Below are 26,819 nucleotides of genomic sequence, written 5' to 3'. Positions count from 1 at the left end.
GGGAATCAAACCCGATTCTCCAGGTTAGAGTGCACCTGCTCTTAACCACTACACCACGCTGGCTCTCCAGCGTGCAGAAAACGAAATACACACACACTGAGAATATGCAGAAGGGAGCCTATGAAGAAGCCTTGCTGGACAGCGTCTGCCAGTGCTTCTAACTCGCCGCTCTCTTCAACGTTTCGTAATGGAGACCCACTGACAGGTGAGCACACTGCCAGGATGTCACGTAACATCAGAACCACATGAGAGGAAGATGGGGAGCCAGGGTGACAATCTCACGGGAGTTGAAACCAGGTTCATGGGCTGCAGACAGAGGGAGCCACCAGGAAACGTTCCAGAGTGAAGAACAAGTCACGGAGGAGCCCTCTTAACTTTACACCTCTCCATGTGCATATGAAGCAAGGAGCGCAGGACTGGCACCCTTCGGGTCGATTTGGCAACTCCTTGTTAGGCTGACAGTGCAAGTCTATGTGCCTAAATGAGAAAAACCCCAGACCCTTTCCCCATTTCCACATCAAGCCCACTGTGTGGGCAGTTCATTTGGAGCAGAATCCAGACTTCCTTTGGAACAAGTAAAAAAAATGTGTTTGAGAAAGGAAGTCAGCCAATCACGAACAAGCAATATCTTGCATGCACACCCGTTTACAAAGCTGGATCCTGGCTTTGGAAAGAGTGGGAGGGCCAGCAGGGTACCTGTGAAGATGGGAAGAGTTTTCCCTATCTCCACAGGCACCCCCCACCACCATTTGCAAAGCTGGATTCAGGCTTTGCAAAGGGAGGTGGGGTCAACAGGGCACCTGTGAAAATCTCCATAGGCAACACCTCCATTTGCAAAGTTGGATCTTGGCTCTGCAAAGGGGTGAAGGGAGGCAGCAGAAAATTATATCATATTCAAAAACACACACACAAATACGGACATGAACATACATATGCCCTGACCTGGATAGCCTAGGCCCGTGGTGGCGAACCTATGGCACTGCAGATGTTCATGGACTACAATTCCCATCAGCCCCTGCCAGCATAGCCAATTCCCATCAGCCCCTGCCAGCATGGCCAATTGGCATCCCAGGTTACCAGCAGTAATAAGAAGAAGAGTTTGGATTAACACCCCACCTTTCTCTCCTGTAAGGAGACTCAAGGTGGCTTACAAGCTGGCAGGGGCTGATGGGAATTGTAGTCCATGAATATCTGGGGTGCCATAGGTTCGCCACCACTGGCCTAGGCCCGCCTGACCTTGTCAGCGAAGAACAGTCAACCTTGGTTAGTATTTGGCTGGGAGACCACCAAGGAAGGCCCAGGGCTCCACGCATAGGCAGGCAGTGGCAAACCACTTCGGTTTGTCTCTCGCCTTGAAAACCCCGTAAGGAGTTGCTGCAAGTCGGTTGCTACTTGATGTCAGATTCCAGCTCCACTACACCACATGCACACGCGCATAAATGAGTAAACAAGGAAACAAAACTTCAAGGTAAGGCTCTGAGGACGTGCCTGTGACTCACTCTTCCCAGGAAGTGGCCAAGAATTTAAGGTATTGCCCAAGTCTCCACTTCAGAAGAAGATCTGCCCAAGCTGGCTCTATGCCAGCCCATACAGCTTTGTCAAGCCATGCACAGTAACTGGGTCATGAAGGAAATTATTTGCCCTTCATGGGCGGGGGAGTAACTATGCAAGAGACCTGGTTCCATGCCTGTCACTGCAGGCGCTGTGTGCAAAGAGGTCAGTCCTTTAACGTGACGCTACACCTCAGATGGCATCCCAGGTTACCAAAAGTAATAATAAGAATAAGAGTTTGGATTTATACCCCACCTTTCTCTCCTGTAAGGAGACTCAAAGTGGCTCACCAGCTCCTTTCCCTCCCTCTCCCCACAACGACACCTTGTGAGGTAGGTGGGGCTGAGAGAACTGTGACTATCCCAAGGTCACCCAGCAGGAATGTAGGAGTACAGAAACACACCTGGTTCACCAGATAAGCTTCTGCCACTCAGGTGGAGGAGTGAGGAATCAAACCCGGTTCCCCAAATTAGAATCCACCTGCTCTTAGCCACTACACCACACTGGCTCCCACTGCTAGATGTCATCCCCTACTCTTGTCCCCCTCGCTCTCCTTGCAATATTTCCAGAGATAATTAAACCTCTAATGGGGGCACATTGCACACAAGAAGCTGTCCCTTGTCAACACTGGGCGGTCACTAGAGGAGAGAAGGCTGGGTAGAGGAAGAAGAGAAGGAAGAAGAGGAGGAAGAGTTTGCCCCCCCCCTTTTGTAAGAGACTCAAAGGGGCTTACAAATTCCTTTCCCCTTCCTCTCCCCACAACAGACACCTAGTGAATTTGGTGTGACTGAGAGAGTTCTGAGAGAACTGCAACTCGTACAGGGTGCAGCAGGTGGAGGAGTGGGGAATCAAACCCGGTTCTCCAGATTAGAGTCCATCTGCAGCAGTGGCATAGGAGGTTAAGAGCTCATGTATCTAATCTGGAGGAACTGGGTTTGATTCCCAGCTCTGCCGCCTGAGCTGTGGAGGCTTATCTGGGGAATTCAGATTAGCCTGTGCACTCCCACACACGCCAGCTGGGTGACCTGGGGCTAGTCACAGTTTCTCGGAGCTCTCTCAGCCCCACCTACCTCACAGGGTCTTTGTTGTGAGGGGGGAAGGGCAAGGAGATTGTAAGCCCCTTTGAGTCTCCTGCAGGAGAGAAAGGGGGGATATAAATCCAAACTCTTCTTCTTCTTTGGCATTTCACCATGCTGGATGTGAACTAAAATGCAGGCTGGCACCAGTGCATTATGGTTTTCCAGTGCAAAATCTTCCATTCCTTGGCTCCCTCGTCAACCAAAAGGGAGGCTGTAACCAAGAAATCAGAAGGACGTTGAGGCTAGGAAGGTCAGGCATGAACAAGCTAAAGAAGATCCTGAAGTGTAAGGATGTGTCACTGGCAACCAAGATCAAGTTAGCTCATGTCACAGCGTTCCCTATGACTATGCCTGGGTGTGACAGCTGGACAGTGAAGAAAGCTGACAGGAAGAAAGTAGATTCCTCCCAAATGTGGTACTGGAGGAGAGTGTTATGGATACCACAGACTTCCACAAAGACAAACCAGAGGATCCTAGATCAAGTTTATAAGCTAAAATGAACAAACTGAGGTTTGGTCATATCATGAGAAGGCAAGAGCCACTGGAAAAGACAATAATACTAGGAAAAGTCAAAGGCAGCAGGAAAAGGGGAAGACCCAACATGAGATGGATTGACTCCCTCAAGGAAGCCACGGCTCCTCCATCTGCTGGACCTGAGCAAGGCTGTTAAAGATAGGAAATTTTGTAGGCCATTAATTTGAAGGAAGCAACTTGATTTGGAATGCACCACCTTGGAGTGTGGTGGAGGTCTCCTTCTTTGGAGTTTTTACAGAGAGGCTGGGTGGCCACCTGTCAGGAGTGCTTTGATTGTGCGTTCCTGCATTGCAGGGGGCTGGACTTGACGGCCCCTGGGGTCTCTTCCAACTCTATGATTCTATGACCACACTTAGCACACACAATGTGTTACTTCCTGTAGTTTGCAATATGTGCTGTACGCTCTTATTCACACGTGCTGACTTATTGCTTTGAATTTTTGTTCTCTTTTCTGCAATGATTTTAAATTAAGCCTTGGCTGGGAAAGGAGTAGGGGGAAATAAAAAAAGAGAAAAGGAGAAGGGAAGAATAAAAATAACAATCTGCTTATCGATAAAATCTTCCATCTATCAATTACAAAAGCCCAGACTGCTTGGATCCACGCCTATACTGCACTAATATATTACGGCATGCTAGGTTCTGGGGAAGAATCTGATGCGTTTGAAGGTCAATACTGACTGGGGATCTGCTAGCTGTGATTTCACATCATCATCATCATCATCATCATCAACGCACTTATCTGTTGTTCAATGAGTGCCTTCCGTGCCTGCCTGCACTGAAGACACAACAATGAATTATAATTGTGCCATCAGACTGCAACCGACTTAGGGTGACCCCTTGTGGTTTTTTTAAAGAAACAGATGAGCAGAGGTGGTCTACCATTGCCTTCCTCTGCGTAGCAATCTTCGTTTTCGGGGGGGGGGGATCCCCCCCATCCAAGTCACATCAGTGGCCAACCCTGCATCGTTAGCTATTCAGGCTGCTAAGGGAGCATTAGTAGGAAAAACAGAAAACCAAAGAACAACCCGCCACCAGTTTTTGCTCACCATTGACGGATCCAAATTCTCTCTCGTGCGCCCGGGTCAGGATCTCCTTGTAGAGGGTCTCGGCATCCTTATATTTCCCTTGTTTGAGGTAGCAGGAGGCCTAAAGACATTCATAACATGTGGGGTTTGGAGGCAGGAGCTGTTTCAAGGACAAATTCTCCAGCCAAAACACACCCAGAAACAATCCAGATCCACAGAGGGGAAGAAGAAGAGTTTGGATTTATACCCCACTTTTCTCTCTTGAGAGGAGACTCAAGGTGGCTGACAAGCTCCTTCCCCCTCCTCTCCCCACAACAGACACCTTGTGAGGCAGGTGGGGCTGAGAGAGTTCTGAGAGAACTGTGACTAGCCCAAGGTCGCCCAGCAGGAATGTAGGAGAGTAGAAACACATCTGGTTCACCAGATAAGCCTCCGACACTCAGGTGGAGGAGAGGGGAATCAAACCCAGTACTCCAGATTAGAATCCACTTGCTCTTAACCACTACACCACGCTGGCTCTCAGGAAGGTCCTGATGCAGCGTCATGTGTGGCTTGCCCGGCCATACTGCGTTGCCCAGCTTGCAGCGGGGACTGTGGAAAACTTTGGAAAGCCAAAGAAAGTGTCCCAGAAGTCATTCCTCTCTGCTGCCATCTCTGAAGCAGCTGACATTCAAACCTGACTTACTGCTGCAGGATTTGCATATAAAGCTGCTATGCACAGAGTGGGGCCCTTCTTTCGTCTAGCTCCGCATTGCCTACCGAACTAACAGTGGCTTCCCAGAGATTCAGACAGAGGCGTCTGCCCTGCTTCTGCCTGGAGATCCCAGGAGAAGAGACTTCCCTGCGGGGGTCATAGAATGGAATCATAGAGTTGGAAGAGGCCACCAGGGCCATCAAGTCCCACCCCCTGCCATTCAAGAACACACAATCAAAGCACTCCCGACAGATGGCCATCCAGCCTCAGTTTACAATCCTCCGAAGGAGGAGACTCCACCACACACCGAGGCAATGTATCACACTCGTGATCCCTGGCCCAAAAATGATCAGGCTGGCCTCGACGAGGGGCAGGGCCTTTTCAGCCCTGGCCCCTACCTGGTGGAACAGGCTCCCTAGGGAGATCAGGGCCTCATGGACTTTACAGAGTTTCCCAAAGAGGGCCTGCAAGATGGACTTGTTCCACCAGGCATTTGGGCAACCTGGTTAAAAATACATCTACCATGTCATCTGGCCTCCCGTGGGCACAAGGGGGGGGGAGGGGGGTAGCCAGACGCCATCCACATTTTTAAATGGGTTCTGTTTTTATGTAATTAATATTTAAATTATGTTTTAATGTTTTAACCTTGTTGTGAACCACCCTGAGCCCTCACGGGGAGGGCGGTATACAAAATTAATAATAAATAAATAATAATAAAATACTGCTGAACAGCCCTGACAGTCGGAAAGTTCTTCCTAACGCTCAGGTGAAATCTCTTCTCCCTTAGTTTGAATCCATTACTCCTCGTCCTAGTTTCTGGAGCAGCTTACTCCCCATTCAACATGACATCCCTTCAAATAATTAAACATGGTCATCATATCACCCCTTGAGGCTTGGTCAGAAAGGTGGGGGTGGTAAATGAAGTTAACCATCGCCATCCTCTGATCAAAGGTTGGAGATGCAAATCTTGAAGCCGCCTTAACAGCAACAGGCAGCCTTGGTTCCCCAGAAGAAGAGTTGGATTTATATCCCCCCCTTTTCTCTGCTGTAGGAGAGTCAAAGGGGCTTACAATCTCCTTGCCCTTCTCCCCTCACGACAAGCACCCTGTGAGGTGGGTGGGGCTGAGAGAGCTCTGAAGAACTGTGAGGTCACCCAGCTGGCCTGTGTGGGAGTGCACAGGCTACTCTGAATTCCCCAGATAAGCCTCCACAGCCCAGGTGGCAGAGCGGGGAATCAAACCCAGTTCCTCTAGATCAGAGTGCACCTGCTCTTAGCCACTATGCCACTGCTGCTCCCCAGGACCCTCAGCTGCAGCTGCCACAACGATCCAGCCTCCCCCACCCACTCACCAAGTTATTCTTTGTCTTGGCCACGTTGGGGTCGTCAGGGCCGAGGCGGGACTCGTAGATCTCCAGGGCGCGCCGGTAATAGTACTGGACCTCATCGTACTTGCCCTGGTTCTGGCACAAGAGCGCCAAGTTGTTCAGCTGCTTGGCTACGTCCGGATGGTATTTCCCAAGCACCTAGCAAGGGAGGAGGAAAAGATCAAGGCACAAAGATGAAAAACACCCCTCACCCCACACACCCAATCCCAGCACTGACCACCCACAAATCATCAGTTGTGAGTGGCAGTACAGCATCCCTCTTTTGGCCACGTGGGGTTTCCTGTGCAGTAAGCCCTCCTCTCCCATTTGAACAGGGTCACGTGGCCCATTATTTACTCTGCTTGGTTAACCCTGTGCAAAGGAGAGCCTTTAATGCTCGCGAGGTTTAATGTTATGCCTTCTGCTTTTTTTTAATTAGGTGGATTCAACAACATAGAAAAGATTGTGCCCTTGCAATGCTGGACAAGTTGAATCCTCGGCCCATCGATTATTGCGTGGTTCTATATTTAAGGGAATTAGATCTAAGTTTGTGAACCTTATCCCCTTATTCCAAACTGATCTCCCTGATTTATTTAGACCATGGGCGTCAAACTCACGGCCCTCCAGATGTTATGGACTACAGTTCCCATCAGCATCATGCTGGCAGGGGATGATGGGAACTGCAGTCCATAACAATTGGAGGGCCACGAGTTTGACACCTGTGATTTAGACTATTCTGTTTGTTAGATAACTCAGACCCCTCTTTCTGTGTGATGGTTGCAGATTTTCTTTTGGAAATCATACAGAGTCATTAGTGATGTGTGTATGTGTGTGCGTGTGTGTGTGTATGTTGTTGTTGTTATTTATATTTCATAGACCACCCAATCCCCGAAGGGCTCCGGGCAGTGTGCAACATCAACAGTACAACAATAAATATTCAATCCGAATTATAAACTTTAGACATTAAAATCCCTTAAAATCACATACGGCAGCATCATAAACCCATGTTAATTAATTGATGGAGTCCGATCCTAAGGCCGGGAGGGGACCAGCAATGCCCAAGATGGTAGAAAATATAATACAAGGGCAATGCCGGAAATGGTTATAAAGGTGTAGTACAGGGGCATCAAAAAGACTATATATATTCTATGTTGTTTATTTTGTGCATTTTATGCTCTTACTGTTATACCTATTGTTGTATTCATATTTTTTCCCTTTTTTCTGTTGTTGTTAGGCCAATGAAGCCTTCATGCACTGTACTAACTCTCTTCTCCCACAGCAGAAATCTTTTGGCCACACTGGGCTTCCTGTGCAGTGAACCTTCCTAGGAATCTTGGCCAATGGGGTGAGGAAGAGAAGAGGGGGTTTGTCCAGTCTTTGACGGCCATCCCTGTTCTAACACCCCCCACTTCCAAATTCTCTCTCAATGTTCGTATGCCTTTTGAAAGCCTGCAGCCCCCACAGCCAGCTCCCCCTCACCGAGAGTCTTCCATCCTTGGGTCAAAGTCAAGCTGCCCCCTTGCTGAGTATCTCTCCTCGACAGGAGCAAAGCCAGCTTACTTCCTCACATACCTTCTCACGGATCTCCAGGGCCCTCTTGCACAATGGCTCTGCCTCTTTGTATTTGCCTCGTTTCCCATACAGCACAGCCAGGTTGTTCAGCGTGGCCGCCACCTAGGCAGGAAAAGGAACATCTCCACGTACTGCAAGAACTCGGGAGTTCATAGAAGCATAGAGTTGGAAGAGATCCCCAAAGGCCATCAAGTCCAACCCCCTTGCAGGAGAGAAAGCTTTCAAGAATCAATTAGCTTTAAAAAGGGCTTGGACAGATTTATGGAGGAGAAATCGATCTATAGCTACCAATCTTGATCCTCCTTGATCTCAGATCAGGTGCTTGGGAGCAGCAGCAGCAGCAGCAGCAGGCCATTGCTTTCACACCCTGCACGTGAGCTCCCAAAGGCACCTGGTGGGCCACTGCGAGTAGCAGAGTGCTGGACTAGATGGACTCTGCTCTGATCCAGAAGGATAGCTCTTATGTTCTTAAAGGGAGGATATAAATCCAAACTCCTCTTCTTGCAGACCAACAAAATTTTCAGGTTATGAGCTTTCGAGAGTCAGAACTCCCTCATCAGATACCAAGGAAGCTTTGATTCTTGAAAGCTCACACCTTAGAAATCTAGAGGGCCCTGAAGGTGCCAGTGGTCTCGCACCTTGATGCCAATCACAGGTGTGCTTCCCCACACCTCTCTTCCAGCACATCCCAAAATAATTGCATATTAGGATAAGCAAAAGGAAAAACTAAGACAACGTTGCCTGAACTGTGAGATCTGCCCTCATTGCAGAACCTTGAAGGGTTCTTAGTACAAAGGTGAGATTCAGCAAGGCGCTTACGGCAGGGTGGTCCTTCCCGAGCGTCTTCTCCCGGATGGCCAAGGCATCGTTGAGGAGGTGAGCTGCTTCTTTGTACTTGTTCTGGTCCCTGGCAAGCAGGAAAACAATTTATTCTTCCTCTGGTCTCATGAAAAAAAAATCCACCTTTGAGTGCACAGCACAAGCCCATGGGACAGTCCTGCCTTGTGTATGGCAGGCCAAACAATGTGTGGAGTATCAACCATCGAGTATCAACCATGGCTACCAATCTTGATCCTCCTTGATCTGAGATTGCAAATGCCTTAGCAGACCAGGTGCTCAGGAGCAGCAGCAACAGCAGCCCATTGATTTCACATCCTGCACATGAGCTCCCAAAGGCACCTGGTGGGCCACTGTGAGTAGCACAGGGTGATTCCCCAGAGATTCCCCAGGGTGGCATGCAAGGGAGGGGACGGAGGAGGGAAGGGGAGGGAGGGAGTAAAGTGTGGCATGCAAGGGAGCGGGAGGGGCCCCGGCATCTGGACATGGCCCACCCACCCTAGCAGAGGGAGAGGGAGGGGAGGGAGGGGTGGCATGCAAGGGAGGGGACGGAGGAGGGCCAGCATCTGGACATGGCCCGCGCACCCTACCAGAGGGAGAGGGAGGGGAGGCATGCAAGGGAAGGGGAGGGAGGGAGTAAAGTGTGGCATGCAGGGGAGCGGGAGGGCTAGATGGACTCTGGTCTGATCCAGCAGGCTCGTTCTTATGTTCTTATGTTTGAATGGTGCTGGAACAGGAAATAGCTGGCATGCCAATTGACAACTAGACCCAAACGTCTCCCCCCTTGAAAAATCCCTGGTGAAAAGCTCTGTCTGAGGAGACCAAGGCCCTACAGGATCTAACGCAGTTTTGCAGGGCCTACAAGATAGAGTTGTTCCACCAGGCACGTTGTAAAGGAAATTCATTTTAACTTATTATGGTATTGACATAACTGTAGCCATGTTTGAATGATTTTTAGAACCTAAAACTCTCCGTCTATTCATTTGTTGTAGCAAACACAGCTGTAAGGACGTGCCTCGTCTACTCAGGTCACCAGGACCTCTAAACAAGTTAATTTGGAGAGCATTCTGGTGTCCGTAACTGATATCACCTGTGAACCCTTGAGATAACAACCTGTGCTTTGACTAAATTAGGGGGGCAATTCCATTGGTTAAAAAAATATAACGCGAGTTAGAGTTGGGCTATATTAATTTTAATATGCTATTGAGAGGAATCTATCTTTTCTTTGGCTGGCTATTCTGTTACGCTGTATCTTGAATCATCGCTTTGATTGAACTTTGCATTCTTTTGAACTCTGTTCCTGACTTCAAATATAGTTTGCTACATGAAACAAAGGCTATGCAGTAATGGCCCTCTCTGACTTGATTTTCTTGGAACTTTGCTTTATCGTTTTAGCCATTGTTATTTTCCAGTTTGTTTTTTGTTCTGTCTGCATCTGTGGTTATCAGTGCCATTGAACTTTTTTCTTTTGTAATGAATCAAAAAGCTACGGCTACCGTCTCTGCCCCCCATCCATCAGGTGATAAAACTTTTCTTTTCTATCCTCCCCCTTTTCTTTAAGATTATCTGAGCTCAGGAATAATGGGATATTTTAGCCATCTTGACTCATAGGAAGTATAGAGATTTTAACTTTTCGTGTATAGTATTTATAGTTTTACAGATTTACTGTACTATATGTTGTTATATATGCATATTTTCTGTTGCAAATTGCCCTGAGCCTGCGAGGGGAGGGGCAGTATATAAATTTAAGTAAATAAATAAGACACTGAGGTGTTCAAATACACAAAACCACACCGCCAGCACCACCTTGCAAGGATGGCTCTAGATCAGTGGTGGCGAACCTATGGCACGGATGCCAGAGGTGGCACTCAGAGCCCTCTCTGTGGGCATGAGTGCACAGAGTTCGTCATGTGATAATAATGTAATTATTTCAGGGAGATTATTAGCACTAAACCTAAGACCTAGTTTTGGGAAAGCAATGTAGGTAACCCTGTTAAGCGCTGTTAAACCCCACTGGTTTTCACGGGAAGAACTAAAGTGTGATCCTTTACCTGGGAGTAAGCTCGGTTGCTGGCAATAGGGCTTGCTTCTGAGTAAACCCTCCTAGGGTCATGATTCACCCGTTGGAAGAGTTGCATAGTTGCTTCAAAGCAATGCCACTGACTACCACTAAGCTTACTCCCGAGTAACGTTTTTTTCTATACTAAAACCTCAGAATTCAGGTTAAATTGCTGGGTTGGCACTTTGCGATAAATAAGTGGGTTTTGGGTTGCAGTTTGGGCACTCGGTCTCGAAAATGTTCGCCATCGCTGCTCTAGATACAAATGCAACGTACTCGAGACAGCGCAAGCAAGCCAACGCTCACCCCTTCCAGCCCTCGGTCAGCCAAGGCATCCCCCACTCCAAACACACACCTGTACACCAATGCAAGGATATTCAGCATGGTGGCCACATCAGGATGGTCGTGGCCGGAGGTTTTCTCGAGGTCGTCCAGGGCCTGCTTGCAGAGCGGTACGGCCACCTCGTAGCGCCCTTGGGAGGCGTACTGGATCACCAGATTGTGCAGCGTCCGCAGGCGAGCGGGGATCTCGTAACCGCCGTGCTGGGCTGCTGCGTCACCGCTCCCATGGCTCTGGCCTGTGGGGAAGCCAGCAGGATCAGTTGGAGACCCCGGTGCCTTCCGAGACACACTCTCAAAACACAAGTCCTTTCCCAAACAGTATCTCATATGCTGTTGGATTGTCCTTTTCATGAGATAGGTAGGAAGAAGCACATAATCCCCTTCCTGCATGTTAGTGAAGGCATTACAGATAAACAGAAGGTTATATATCTTTTAAACAGCCACAACTACGAGCTGTTGGAAGCGGTGGCTAAATTTTTAAACGGTGTTATTTTAACTCGTCAGAAGTTGTAAAGGCTGTTATTATCTTGCAATGTTAATGTTAAACTATTTACATGCCGTTAAAGGTATTCGAAATCGAAGTCCTTTCCCCCGGGGCGATCAAACTTAAAAAAGGACAAACCAAAATGGAGCATCTCCCGACATGAAGCTAACCATCCTGCGGAGCAAATCCTGCTGGAAACGAAGAAGCAATAGGTACTTAGAAGAATCAGATACGGAACGCATGGCTATTGTCACAGGACTCCAGCATTTATTTGGGGCTTCTTTTGTCAGACGCTGATCACATGATCCTGATAAGCCTTCTGGAACACATATACCTGGCTGCTGGTAAAGCAATTACCGGCATATTTATTTACTTCGTTTATACCAGGGGTAGGGAACCTGCGGCTCTCCAGATGTTCAGGAACTACAATTCCCATCAGCCCCTACCAGCATGGCCAATTGGCCATGCTGACAGAGGCTGATGGGAATTGTAGTTCCTGAACATCTGGAGAGCCACAGGTTCCCTACCCCTGGTTTATACACTATCTTTGCCCTGCAAAGGGACTCAAAGCGACTTGCAATATTCTTCTCCAGTCCCCGTTCCCTCTGACCTCTCTCAGCCCCACCTGCCTCACAAGGTGTCTGTTGTGGGGAGAGGGAGGGAAAGGGAGTTTGTAAGCTGCTTTGAGACTCCTTTCAGGAGAGAAAATTGGGGTATAAAAGCCAACTCTTCTTCAGCATTTTCTGCCCCTCCAGTCAAGTTTCCAACCCTTACGGTGGCTTTATAGCTCCGAAAGTGATGGATGAAGGCCTGAACTGACAGGGTTGTGGCGCTAAAACCCAGACTTCCCTTCCTTCCTTCCTCCGCCTCCACAGCTCCCTCCCCCAGTCACTCAAACATTCAGAATTTGTTTCATAATCAGCCTCCTACGGGAGCTCACCTGGACAAAGTCCAGGGAAAAGCCAAATGTGCCATTAAACATTTTAAAAACTGCCATCAAGTTGCAGTCAGCTTATAGCAACCTTGTAGGGTTTTCAAGGCAAGAGACATTCAGAAGTGGTTCAGACTGCCGCTTCCTGACTCTGCGTAGCAGCCCTAGACAACCTCGAAGATCTCCTGCCCGAGGACTAACCTTCACGGACAACCCTGTTTAGCTTCCAGGATTTAGGAAGAACTTTCTGATCATCTGGGTTGTTGGACAGTGGAATTCACTGCCCTGGACAGTGGTGGAGTCTCCTTCTTTGGAGGTTTTTTAACAGAGGCTGGATGAACATATGTCGGGAGTGCTTTGCTTGTGTGCTCCTGCATGGCAGGAGAATTGGACTTGATGGCCCTTGGGGTCTCTTCCAACTCTATGTTTCTATCTGAGGAGATTAGGCTGGCCGGGGCCTTCCAGGTCTGCAAGATGTAATTTGTGTTTTGCGTTCCTTGATGGCAAGATGCAGCCGGCTCTGGCCAAAGAAGTTCTCAAACTTTGCCGTATTGCCCGGACATGAAATGTGCACAAGGAACGGCATGAAGATCAACTCTGCTGGCTTTCTGTGAAGGTCAAACCGGAATTGCCAAGAGGGCAGTCAAGGGGAGGGGGGGATGCCTTGGATTGGTTTGGCCGCATAGATGCCCCCCCCCCCCCCCCCCAAGCTCACCTTGTCCCTGGTCATCATCATTGGGGAACAGGTCATCCAGAGAATCTTTGGCCGACTCTCCGTTCTTTTCATCCTGGGCAAAGAGAAGGCAGTTGGGAACTGAACTCAGTCACTGTCAGAAGAGGTGAGGAAAGGATACTGACGTTCCCTTCACAACCTAACTCTTTGCTCAACCCTTTGCTAAGACACAGCCCCAGAGCTCTACACACATTACATACAACCTTCCCAATAAAAACTGATCAGAGTTTGATAATCATGTTTTAAAAATTGGGAAGATCCCACTTTAAAAAATGAACATAGGACAATTACCCAACGGCGTTCTGGCACGCAGTGGGACAGGATGTGCGTTGGGACAAGCTTCCAGTTTGCGGCGAGCCGGGAGAGGAGGAACATCCTCCGAAAGTGTGCCACCGTCTACCTGGTGCCTAAATGCACACAGTTCTGGTGCCCTTGCCCAGAAGGGTGCAGCCTAAAGGTGGCCACCAAAGCAAAACATTGACAGTAGAGGCACACAAAGAAGGGCCTCAGAGGAATATCTGGGGCAGAGGTGTCCAACTCTGGCGCTTCAGATGTTCATGGACTACAATTTCCATCAGCCCCTGCTGGCATGGCTAATGGGAATTGTAGTCCATGAACATCTGAAGCGCCAGAGTCGGACACCCCTGGTCTAGGGGTCAGAGGGTTGCCTGTACGCCAAACTCCAGGAGACTGAAACCAGAAAAGATCTTGAAATTCATACAAAATTCCAATCAGTGTATCAAGCACTGCCTGTTTTACTCTCTTGGGACAGGCTGGGACACAGTGCTGGGGGAGGGAAGACGAGAGCGAGCACCTACCGAGGGCGAGACATCATCGTCGAACTTCTTGATCTGGTTCATGAACTCCAGGTGCTTCTTCTCCTCCTCCAGCTGGGCCACGGCCTGTTCGCTGCACTGCAGCTTCTGCTGGGTGCCAGCCAGCTCATCCCGAAGCCACTGGTTTTCCTGCACCAGGCGCCGCACCTGGGCCCGCAGCTTCTGCTTTTCCGACTCCACAGCACTCAGGTGGCTCGAAAGGGCAATGATCACCTGCGAAGTGGAAGGCAGTGAGAAAGAAACCAGTTTGGGTATCACCACTACATGACCCATGTTGCTCTCACTAATGTCCTACAGCTTTCCGCTGCCACTGACAAAAGATGCCTTTGCTTTCCGCTGCCACTGACAAAAGATGCCTTTGCTTTCCGCTGCCACTGACAAAAGATGCCTTTGCCCAGTGTTTTCTGCTGCCACTGACAAAAGATGCCTTTGCTTTCCGCTGCCACTGACAGAAGATGCCTTTGCCCAGCGCTTTCCGCTGCCACTGACAAAAGATGCCTTTGCCCCAGCACTTTCTGCTCCCGCTGACAAAGATATCTTTGCCCAGCGTTTTCTCTCCCACTGACAAAGAAGCCTTTGCCTTAGCATTTTCCACTTTTGGTGGCAGTCCACTGGAAGACTTAGGGTGAGTCCCACAGATACCTCTGATTTCCTCGTCTGAAAGATAAATCTATATATGGCTATCAACCAAGGTGGCGAAACAAACCTCCCTGTTCACAGGCAGTGTGTCCCTGAATGCCTGTTGCCAGACAACAACAGCAAGGAACGGGCACCCTGGACGTCGCTTCCAAGAAGCACCTGGTCAGCTACTGTGGGTTGAAAAGACTGCTGAACCATCTCATGCTGAAAATCTGGTCAAGTGCATGAATTTGAAGCAGCACAAAGTGGGGCCAAGTGGGAGGGCTCATGAGTTGACTTATGGCTGCACCTGGCGATAGAGTTTCCAAGGCAGGAGAGACCCTAAACAGGGAGGTGGTCTTTGCCACTTCATTCTCGCCTTGGAGGAGCAACTCTGGACTTCCCTGAGGCTCTCCCATCCAAGGACAAAACCAGGGTTGGCCCTGCTTAGTTTCCAAGAGCTGACAAGATCAGGCTGGGGATGGGCAATCCAGTTTCTAGACCAGATTGCTTTGCAATCGACCGCATTGTTTTGCAATCTTTCTGCAAGGCATAAGATCACTCCAACACAAGGGGGGGGGGAAAGAAGTGTCTTGGAACCCTTCACTAGCTGCTTTTTACACGTTCCTGGAAAACCAGAGAAGAATCATAGAATAGAATCATAGAGTTGGAAGAGACCAGAAGGGCCACCAAGTCCAACTCCTTGCAATGCAGGAACACACAATCAAAGCACAACCACTTCTACCCATTCTGTGCAGTCCTCCCCGCCACCCACAGACTGGCCACCCTTCCGGGGCCCCCAGCAGACATTACCTGGGCTTCCCCAAGCCCCAGCTCAATGGCGTCCAAAGACTTGCACAGGAGGCCGGCTTTCTCCTGGGCGGCACCCGTTTCGTGCTGCTGGTCCAAGCGGTTGACGGTGTCAAGCAGGGCGGCCAGCAAGGAGTGATGCTCGGTGCGCAAGGTCTCCAGGCCCTGCACCACCGCCTTGGTGCCCAGCACGATCTCGTCCTGGCTCATCTTCTCCAGCTTCTCCTCGCGGGGGTACAACATGGTGGCCATGCCTATGCCTTCCCGAAGCAACAGTGGGAAAGAAGGGGTGAGGAGAGTTGAGTCGGGCTGTGAACAGCCGCTCGCCTGTGTGCAACAATCGCCTGCCCGAGTATGGAAGCTTTACAGAGTTGGGCTGTGAACAGCCACTGCAGCAATCGCCTGCCCGAGCACAAAAGCTTTACAGAAGCTCGGCTCACATTTCCTACTGCTGGATGGCACAAGTAATTTAGATATGGGGGGGCTTATTCCAAAGTGAGCACTGAACCCCCTGGGCTCTGGCAGTAGAAGAAGAGAAGAAGAAGAGTTTGGATTTATATCCCCCCTTTCTCTCCTGCAGGAGACTCAAAGGGGCTTACAATCTCCTTGCCCTTCCCCCCTCACAACAAACACCCTGTGAGGTAGGTGGGGCTGAGGGAGCTCCGAGAAGCTGTGACTAGCCCAAGGTCACCCAGCTGGCGTGTGTGGGAGTGCACAGGCTAATCTGAATTCCCCAGATAAGCCTCCACAGCTCAGGCGGCAGAGCGGGGAATCAAACCCGGTTCCTCCAGATTAGATACACGAGCTCTTCACCTCCTACGCCACTGCTGCTGTAGCATTACGGTTAAGCTGGGTTCGAACATTCAGCTCTGGATTATTGGCAGGGCGATTGGAACGTTTTTATTGGTTTTACATGATTCTATAACGTTTTTAAATGTTGTACGCCGCCCTGAGCCCTTCGTGGGAAGGCGGGTTATAAATATAAAGAATAAATAAATAAAAATGTTTGAATGATGTATTTATTTTATTTATTTATTGCATTTTTCACCCTGCCAATCTCCCAAAGGACTCAGGGCGGCTTACAAATAAAAGCCTATAAAAACAATACAATAGACTAAATAATATAAAAATATAGGCATGATAAACATTAAAACCAGATTACAACAGGTGGCACTGAACAAACAGATCCCCCCCCCACACACACACATGCGCGCGCACGTTCTTGCAGAGAAAGCAAAGCTGCGGTGTAATGGTGCAGCTCAGGAGTTGATTTTTAAGGGATAAAAACCACACCCTACGCTGTGGTGTAGGTGTAGTGTTTAAGAGCAGGTGGTTCTAATCTGGAGAACCGGGTTTATCCTCCACTCTTCCACATGAGTGGCAGACCCTGATCTGGTGAATTGGATTTGTTTCCCTGCTCCTTCACATCACATGAAGCCTGCAGGGTGACCTTGGGCTAGTCACAGTTCTCTCTGAACTCTCTCAGTCCCACCTGCCTCACAAGGTGTCTGTTGTGGGGAGAGGAAGGGAAAGGAGCTTGTAGGTCACCTTGAGTCTCCTTACAGGAGAGAAAGGAGATGGATAAATCCAAACTCGTCTTCTTGTCTTAAACACTTTATATGTTTGCATACACTGTTGAGCATTTTCTCCTCTCTCTCGTTCTACAATCCCAATCCCAACACCATTACTTTCTAGTTCCATAAGTTGTCATACCTTAGTGGCTCGCTGACTGCCTATTATAATATATTCAAACTGTTTACAGATTGATGTATTCCAACCAAAGGGCCTTCCTCAGTGGTCAAAACTAAAACATCTAACACCCAGACTAGAAAGAATAATTATTATACACTTTATGACAGAGATTAATTAATTCTGAGAATTGGGGAAGAAAAAAGTATGTTAATAATGTGAACAAACGACTATAATAAGTTAATACAAATTCAGTAATAAATCAATAATATACATTCAATTTATTATCATCACTTGTTTAGTTTTGACCACTGAGGAACGCCATTTGGTAAAAACACACATCTGGTTAGGATCGAAAATTGTTTAGCTGCGGCTATTTGTGCTATGTATACGCAAGTGAATATTTGTAATGTAGGTTATTACATTAAGGATCCATACACTAAAGCTGGCAGGGGAAGATGGGAACTATAGTCCATAACATCTGTGGAGGGCCACGAGTTTGACACCTATGCACTAAAGGAAGAGCCAGCGTGGCGTAGTGGTTAAGAGCAGGTGGATTCAGATCTGGGCAACCAGGTTTGATTCCCCACTCCTCCACCTGAGCGGCAGAGGCTTGGACACCCCATGTCTACTCAGGTGGGAAACGGCTCTCCGGGGTCTCAAGCAGAGGTCTTTCACATTTCCTACTACATGCTCTTTTAAATCAGAGACGCTGGGGATTGAACCGGGGACCTTGCGCATGCAAGGCAGATGCTTTGCCACCGAGCCACAGCCCTTCCCCTTTCCCCTCACCTTGATGTACCAACAATTCCAGGTGACCTAGCAGGAGGCTGGGCTGGGTCCTGCTTCTTTGAAGCCTGCCTCCGCCCCAGAACCTGTCCCGGACAGCTCGAGTTCAACCTTGGCATGTTTGAAACAATTACTCATTGTTAAGTAATTGCAACCAAGGGAATCTGGACCAGCCAAGGAGGATTTTCTTGTCGGTCAACTCAAGTCTTCCAGCATTTTAGGAATTAATTGGTGGGGGGGAGCCAGGGAGAGCCAGACTCCCCCCCCCCCGTCCTCCTTGTGTCCGGTTGTCACTGCAGTTCTCAGCTCCCCCCAGCAGGCGGCTGGTTCAGGCCCCGGCAAGAGAGACGCAATGCGGCGTGAGAGTCCCGTGCCCACCAGCCAAACTGCAGCCGCAGAACAGGGAGGGATGGGTCGCCCGTCCTGCCCCCGCCCACCACTGCAAGCCCTCTAAGGGACTGTCCTCAAACACCTAGCCACCTGCTTTGACCCACCCTGAGAAACCCACCAGCCCACCCACAGGTCCCGAGAGGTCTCCTAACAAAATACAATCCTTTTTTTTCAGTGCTTTGAGCCTTATCGGCTTAGATGGGGACATCTCTCTTACTCATGCCGGAGGACAACACGGTTTACAAGCTTCTGCAAGACCACCGTGTCCCAGTGAGAGATTTGAGGGCCAGAGATGGCCACAAGGTTTCCCAGTTATCAGGCTGTGACAAGATGCTCACACAACCACCCCATAGATGTGTCATCCGAAGCGCCTGCGTAGCAGTTCGGGGCTCTTCCTGACCGCAGTCATCAAATGCCCTTCACCTTTCTCTTCCCCCAACCCCCATCACAGTTTTATCAGCCCCCCTCCCCCCCCCCCAAGATATGGGAAACGGTACAAACCAGATTTCCCCCCCACCCCATTTTAAACCCTTTTGACCTATCAAGTTCGTAAAAGTAACAATGTTAACCATTTAAATGTTTCTGGGGAAGGTTTTTAATACATAGTTTGCAAACTTCTGGAAACTGGCTCTGTGAAGTTCAAGCAGCCCTCCTCCCCAGCTACAAGGCCTGCATCCAGAATGATACAGAAACCCCGCAAAAGCAAGCACAAGGTGCAGTCCACACTGAGAACCCCACATTTCTAGCCTAGGAACCAACATTCCCCATTTAAGCTTGCCCCACTGGATTTGAACTGACTGGGGAGGGGGGGGGAAGAGAATGTTTCGGCCTTTCAACCTCCCAGCAATTCTCATGCACCTATTCACCTCTCCCCTGGGATGCGGTTCTGACACTCGTTCACAGACCCCTTTCTCTGCCTGCAATTTCCGGAGGGAGTTCCCACCCCCCAACTTTTATTCTCTGACAAGGAATCTGTACTCCCTCACCCAATGCAGCAATTCTTTCCTCTTATTCAGGGGGTGTCTCCCTTGCATTCTCTCCTTCCACTCTGAACGACCTCTCCTCTGCATCTCTGTCTCTCTTTCAAATTCCTCAACAATGTCATGTTTTTCCAGACTCCATTCACCCCACATCCTTAGGCCGTCTCCTTGATTTTCAGAAGAAGAAGAAGAAGAAGAAGAAGAAGAAGAGTTTGGATTTATATCCCCCCTTTCTCTCCTACAGGAGACTCAAAGGGGCTTACAATCTCCTTTCCCTTCCCCCCTCACAACAAACACCCTGTGAGGTAGGTGGGGCTGAGAGAGCTCCGAGAAGCTGTGACTAGCCCAAGGTCACCCAGCTGGCATGTGTGGGAGTGTACAGGCTAATCTGAATTCCCCAGATAAGCCTCCACAGCTCAGGCGGCAGAGCTGGGAATCAAACCCGGTTCCTCCAGATTAGATACACGAGCTCTTAACCTCCTACGCCACTGCTGATTTTCAGGAGAGCAATACACTGTTTGAATTGTTTTTGACTGACTCTCTGATGCGGGGGGGGGGGGGGGGGCACAGAGTCCTCCTGCTTTGCCCACCTCTCTTTGATTTTCTCAGGTTCTGCTCCCATCCACCATTCCTTGTTTCTTGGGGAGGGTCCACAGTCCCCCACCCAACTCCAGGTGGGGAAGCCCGACTTCTCTGATCCAAAGAGCCCTCAACTACCCTTTCCATTTTTCCTGGTTTTTATGAGGCTTTAACTTACCCTTGGTCCCCTCTCACCAGCGGGGAGGCGGGGTTCCTCCTCTTTCCCTCTCTGCTCAGATTTTAGCTCTGGGGAGGTCCTAACACTGGGGGGTGGGGGGGGGAGAGATGTGCTGCTATTGACCCAACTTCTTGAATGGGGATCCTTTAATCTGCCCACACTTGCGTGTGGTAGAAGAAACCCTTGGATCCTGTTCCCCCTCCCTCTCTGGCTCTCAGGGAGACATCTTCGGGGAAAGAGGGAACCATCCTTTACCTGCGGCTCACCTTTTGCTTGGGAGGAGTACTTCTCTTTCCTAAAAGACTCATACGACATAAACCCTATATTTTGGAGGCTCTTTCCCCAACCTTTCCTGAGCTGGGAAGGGTTAATCTTTTCCTGAACCCCCCCCCCCTTTCTCACTTCTGGGAGAATGCTATAATTAACTCTCCCTCTGCAACGTCAAACTCATCCAGACCTTAAATCTCATTTATGGGCAGGAGACGTCTTTCCACTAAAGGGCTATCCTCAATTTTAAAAGCCCTCTAATACCCTGAGACCTCTTTTGAGCGTCTGCAATTTGGGGCTGAGACTTCATCCCCTGACCAAGTCACCTTCATTTTGGTGTGAAGGATCTCTTTTGGCACAAGGAAGGGAGTCCCCTCTAACACCCCTGCCTCCTTTTTGGAGGAAGCGTCATCTTTCAATGGCTTAAAATAATTGGCCCACCCCTCATTTCCCAAGGTGGGAGAACCCCTCTGAAGAGTGCGCTGGGGGGGGGGGCTCCTTTGTTGAAGACCCCACAACCTCTGTTGGGAAATCTCCCGCAGGCCCTTTCGCAGCTCTCACTATTCAGTATGCAAAGGGGAATCCTGTCCTAATAAATTCCCCTACCTTTTTGAAGGGAGCTCCAACCCCCCCCTCCATTCCTATCCCCATAGACAGCCCCCCACCCATCCAACCACCCCTTCACCACCTACTGACTTAAACCCCTTTTGTTCTATGCCAGAAATCCTTCCCAGAGTTCAGGAGCTGAAAGAGGGGTTTTATGGACACCTATTCTATTGGGAAGCCCCCACTCTACAAGCCCCCCCAAACCCAAGCCCTCCTTGGGTGCATTGTGTGTGTGTGTGTGTGGGGGGGGTCATTTCTGAAATGCACACAGCTCCATTCTCTTGTCCACGGGGAACATTTCAAGCCCCCCCCCCATATTATTTTTGTTTCTGCTTACAACCCCCCTCTCCCCCTTTTCATGTGCATGCGGGGGGGGGCTTCTTTTGCCTGCTCGCTCTCTGGGGGGGGGGGGCTCCAGCAGTCCCTCCCTGCCCGCCCCTTTCAGCAGCATCTCCCCCAGCCCCAAAGTGAGCGAGGTCGAATCCTACACCCCCCCCCCCCCACACACACAAGCCCTCCCCTTTAATTACCTGCTCGTCGCCCTCCCCGCCGCCCGCGCTGCTCCTCTCAAGGGCGGCCGCTTCGCCTCCTCCTCCTCCGCCACCCACCGGCGCTCGTCGCCTCTCTCCAGCCACCGGCGGCCTCATGCTTCCCGGCAACCACCGCGGCACCGGCACCCGCGTGGCTCCTCCCCAAAACAACCGCCTTAAAGGGGAGGCCGGAGTGCGCATTTATTGTCGGAGGGCAGAAAGCCCCGGAGGAGTCTTAAAGGGGCGCTCAGGGCTCTCGGGCTCCGCCTCGAAGGGTGTGGTCAGGCGGAGCACGGGTTTTCTTGCCATTCGGGGGTCTTTCTCCCGGGTCAATGGCCTGTGTAGGATGGGGCTGTCACTGTGTCAGGGATGCACCTAGTTGATTGAAATCGTGTATTCCTAGCTTAATATCGTTGCTGCAAAAATATTTGAGGGTGCTTGTATTTAGTTGATTGGGATGCATTCCTGCTACAATGTAATTGCTACAAGATATATGTACACAGCCTGCTATATGTTACTGCTGCTGTAATGGGACATACTTCCCTTGATCGTTTCTTTATGGTTTCATTTGTTTTGTAGATAACTAGGCTTACCCCTGACACCTTCTGCTCCCATGGGAAACGGGATGTTTCTGTTGCTCCGTTGGGGCAGGAGGCCAGGTGGCTTTATCTCTTGTGCAATGACAGTGATTTGCAACAGGAACCAGAAGTTAGGGAAAAGCCTATCACAGCAGGATACCTGGAGATGCAGGCAGGCCTCTTGAAAGAGAGTGTGGACTTTCCACAAGGTGATGCAATTGTGACTACACAACCAGTCAAAGCAGTCTATATTGACTTGGCAGATCCTGTAACTGTCAAAAGCAGCAGCATTCCTCTGCAAGCTAAGGGGGATGGAGGTAAAGTGCAAAGAGATTTATTTTGGGCCTTGGATTTACTTACCAAAGATTTTGCTAGAATTCTTAAGTGCAAATGGTGGATTGCAGTGTTGAGAAGGTAGATTTTTCCACAAGGTGACATCCCAGTTCCTTGACCTTGGGGTGCTTCTAGCCTGCCAACTAACTTCTTTCTCTATCTTTTGTGGGAAATGTAGGGGGGATGAGATATGAATAAAGGGTATAGACAGTAAATAGGTTCTAAGAACTATTTTAAGTAAGCAAGTTGGCTGCTTCATGGCTCTCTAATTAAAATGCTGTTGACTAACAAATCCAGAGTTCTATTTTATTGATTCTAAGGTCCTATACCTTTAAATAGGGCCTCCTCACTTTGAATGTAAGTAAAAGCAACAAAGGAGTGGATTCCTTTGCAACCAAAAGGGTTTTGCTGCTTGCAAGCTTATGCATAGGATCGGGCCATTTGGTGTTGGGGGCGGGAGGGATAAAAATGAAAGGTTGAATTTTGGTTTGACCCAAAAAGAGAGAAGTGGCAGCGGGACACCTCCTACTCCTACTGATTTGGTTGGGATGAGTCCTAGGAAGGGTACCGGTGGCCCCGGAAGCATTCCTGTGGCGTCAAGGTGCGGATGATAAAGCAGCCACCAACTCAGGTTGACAAAGAGACATAGTGCTGGGAGGGACCTCAAGAGTCATTCAGTCCAGCAACTTTTGACAACAAGGAAAGTCACAACTGTCTCCCTCAGTTACCCATTAAGGAAAAATACCAATATGTTAGGTCTGGAACCTTGAATCAATGAACGAACTCTGGACTGTTGATCAGTAGTGTTTATTGGAAGGCAACAAATCTGGCTCTGGGGGAGAGATGAAGTACTAAGCACATTCCAATACCTCCAATGACTTGGACGCTGGAGAAATGGGAAATATCCAACAGCGAAGGAAGTTGCGGCCAAGATTCACCTACATGGAGCGCCCTAGGTAGGGCAGGATGCTCCAGGATGAGTCAAGTTATAGTGACTTGCTCCTTGGGGGTGGGTGGGGGAGGAACGGCGATGATGTCATCATCTGACAGCTGCAGATCCTCTCCTGAGTGCACTGACTGGGGTTGCTCCACATCAGGATGCATCAACGGTATCGAAGTTTGGCCCATGCAAGAAACTGAAGGGTGTCTAGATGAAGTTCTGCTGCAACTAAGCAGGGAGATCTGAAGTCCACTTTCTCCCAAGCTGCAGAGAAGGGCCGGTCAGAAGCGTGAGACGGTGACAGGGAGATTTGTTTGGTTCTGAGCAGAGGGTGGCCATGGAGCGGCCCTCATCAGCTGCTGTGGTGATGCCAAGCACCTCAATTCTTTGCTGCTGGGACGGATTCTGATATAGTCATGGAGACCTGGGTGGTGAGTAGTGCTGGAGCACCTTTGGATCCAGGGACCCTTGTTCTGTCAGTGGCGGTCTCTTCTCCTCCCAATTCTTGTCTGCTTGCTTCTTCTTTTTGGCCTTGTTGTTTTTTTTTGCCAGAGTCTCAGAAACCGCCTGAGTGAAGGTCAGTGGGGCAGAGAGGCTGAGGTGCCAACCAGCACTGAGAGGGTAGAAGGGAACAATTTGTCAGATCCCTCCAGTGGAGGAAGAGCCCTCTCATAAAAAGCCACCTTCAGGTGGGAGGACCTACCTTGTCCAGCCCTTGGAGGGACAGAAAGGCCTTTCAAGTGGACGCAATATGGGTATCACCCAAGCACAGGAAACATTCCCTGCATGAGTCATAGAATCAAACAGTCTAAACCAGTGGTTCTCAACCTTCCTAATGCCGCGACCCTTTAATACAGTTCCTCATGTTGTGGTGACCCCCAACCCTAACATTTATCCATTTGACAGATGGAGAACACTGATGCAGAGTCTTAGGCGACCCCTGTGAAAGGGTCGTTCGACCCCCAAAGGGGTCCCGACCCACAGGTTGAAAACCGCTGGCCTAAACTCTATGGTCCTTCTTTACCATCTTCATGTACGCGTGGTACACTTTTTGAAGAGCGCGGGGTCCTTCTTTGGTTCAGCCAATGTAGAAGATCAAGAACTCAATGACGAAAGAGCTACAATCAAGTGATCTAACCTCTATGGCAGCAAAAGAACTGAGGAACGCATCCCTCCCCCCATTTTGACACGCTATGTTTAGGCAGGAAAGTTCTTCCCTGAACCAAGGGAAAGGGAGCGAATGCTTTTAAAGTGACAGAACAAAGATAAGATTTCTGTTCTCTGAAGGCAGAACTGCACATGCCTTTCCAGAGAAACTGCACAAAGATGAAGTGGGAAACACCGGAATAAGCTCTTTTTGAGACAGCATGGAATCTGAATCTCACTAGGACATGTCTGGCTCTGTCCCTTGCACTGCTGTGTTTGATTTTCCGCTCTGGCCTCCTTTTGCGTGTCATAGATCACAGCATACAGGCTGTGTCTACACAAAGGTAACTTGCAAAATAGAACATGGGTGATTATGGATGAGACATACTGTTTTCTGGGATGGCCGCTAGAACATTCCCATTTTCCCCTCCAGTAGCACCTTTTTTTTTCTGGTTCAACATGCAGATTCAGTCAGTTACTAGATTCAAACTCATATGATGCATTGTCGGCTAGTTTTCACGGTCGGATCTTTAACTGGTATTTTCCAGGTTGTGTGGAGTTAGGATTCAGGACGAATCTTGTTCCTAACGTTTCGCCTGCATCTGTGGCTGGCATTTTCAGAGGTGTATCACAGAGAGAAGTCTGTTACACACTCTGAAGATGCCAGCCACAGATACAGGCGAAACGTTAGGAACAAGATCCACCAGACCATGGCCACACAGCCTGGAAAACCCACCAGAACCAAACTCATATGCTTTCTGTTAATTGAGACTGCAACTCTAGGCACACTTCTTTGGAAATCTGTCCTGGTGACTCCACGTGGCAGGGCAGTAGCATCTTTCTTATCATGCTGATAAGATTTATTGCTACTTGGTTTATTGTTGCTTAAAATATTAATGGCTCTCTTTACGGCTGCTTCACTGCATGTGAGAGATTGTTATCTTTATTGCATGCTTCTTGGTGAGAGTGTGCGTTTGGAAAACCTTTCAACGGTTTTTTTTTAAAAAATGAAATTTGGTGGAACATTGGAGCCTTGGCAAAATTATTATTTACGGCCTGGCAATCCTTGTTTAAATATCCTCTTCTCCCAATTTGCTTCACTTCCGCAGGCTGGTAATGCAACCTTTTCTGAGAGAGATTCAGTCTCAGAAGACTCCTACAAACTTCTTGCCACTTCTGAATATTTGGAAAGGAGGAATGAGGGCAAGACTAAACAAGAAACAAGGGACAAGGTTGGCCAAACCCCCCAAAAACTTGCCACGCAACAGGAATTGCACAAGGAAGTGTTAATACCAACAATGACTAAAGTGCATGTATACAATACGTTATTTTGTGAATATTGTATATATGCACTTTAGTCATTGTTGGTATTAACACTTCCTTGTGCAATTCCTGTTGTGTGGCAAGTTTTTGGGGGTTTGGCCAACCTTAAGAACATAAGAACTAGCCTGCTGGATCAGACCAGAGTCCATCTAGTCCAGCTCTCTGCTACTCGCAGTGGCCCACCAGGTGCCTTTGGGAGCTCACAGGCAGGAGGTGAAAGCAATGGCCTTCTGCGGCTGCTGCTCCCGAGCACCTGGTCTGCTAAGGCATTTGCAATCTCAGATCAAGGAGGATCAAGATTGGTAGCCATAGAGCGACTTCTCCTCCATAAATCTGTACAAGCCCTTTTTAAAGCTATCCAGGTTTGTGGCCATCTCCACCTCTTGTGGCAGCATATTCTAAACACCAATCACACGTTGCGTGAAGAAGTGTTTCCTTTTATTAGTCCTAATCCTTCCCCCCAGCATTTTCAATGAATGCCCCCTACTAGTTCTCTAGTATTGTGAGAAAGAGAGAAAAATTTCTCTCTGTCAACATTTTCTACCCCATGCATAATTTTATAGACTTCAATCCTATCCCCCCTCAGACGCCTCCTCTCCAAACTACAGAGTCCCAAACGCTGCAGCCTCTCCTCATAAGGAAGGTGCTCCAATCCTTCAATCATCTTCGTTGCCCTTCTCTGCACTTCTTCTATCTCTTCAATATCCTTTTTGAGATGTGGCGACCAGAACTGAACACGGTACTCCAAGTGCGGTCGCACCACGGCTTTATATAAGGGCATGACAATCTTTGCAGTTTTATTCTCAATTCCTTTCCTAATTGTCCCCAGCATAGAGTTTGCAACCTTGTTCCTTGTTTCTCACTTCTGAATATTTGCAATATTTTAGGCTTCTGTGATTATCATTTTTTTTAAAGTGGAGTTTTTTTGTGCATTTACTCACAACATGCAAGTTTGCCGTATTTAAGAAAAGGACGCAGCCATTCCAAATTTATTCCCTCCACTTCTGCTCCCACTCGGACA

At 49.0% G+C, this 26,819-nt stretch overlaps 1 protein-coding gene across 1 annotated transcript in view; it reads right to left on the bottom strand.

Annotated features, from left to right (window-relative positions):
• LOC125441137 (kinesin light chain 2-like) overlaps positions 1–21,607 on the bottom strand; it is a 39,971-nt gene extending 18,364 nt beyond the window's left edge. The window contains 9 exon segments of the mRNA XM_048511490.1: positions 4,211–4,310; positions 6,234–6,407; positions 7,821–7,922; positions 8,640–8,727; positions 11,072–11,294; positions 13,189–13,261; positions 14,025–14,255; positions 15,474–15,740; positions 21,479–21,607. Coding sequence (XP_048367447.1) covers positions 4,211–4,310; positions 6,234–6,407; positions 7,821–7,922; positions 8,640–8,727; positions 11,072–11,294; positions 13,189–13,261; positions 14,025–14,255; positions 15,474–15,740; positions 21,479–21,595 — 1,375 coding nt within the window. The 5' untranslated portion in view covers positions 21,596–21,607.
• Positions 21,608–26,819: the final 5,212 nt, after the last annotated feature.

Source organism: Sphaerodactylus townsendi, linkage group LG01 (assembly GCF_021028975.2).
Source record: "Sphaerodactylus townsendi isolate TG3544 linkage group LG01, MPM_Stown_v2.3, whole genome shotgun sequence".
In the NCBI taxonomy this organism is placed as follows: Eukaryota; Metazoa; Chordata; class Lepidosauria; order Squamata; family Sphaerodactylidae; genus Sphaerodactylus; species Sphaerodactylus townsendi.
The sequence above is the reverse complement of the archived record's forward strand: the minus strand, read 5'-3'. Positions and strand labels throughout refer to the sequence as shown.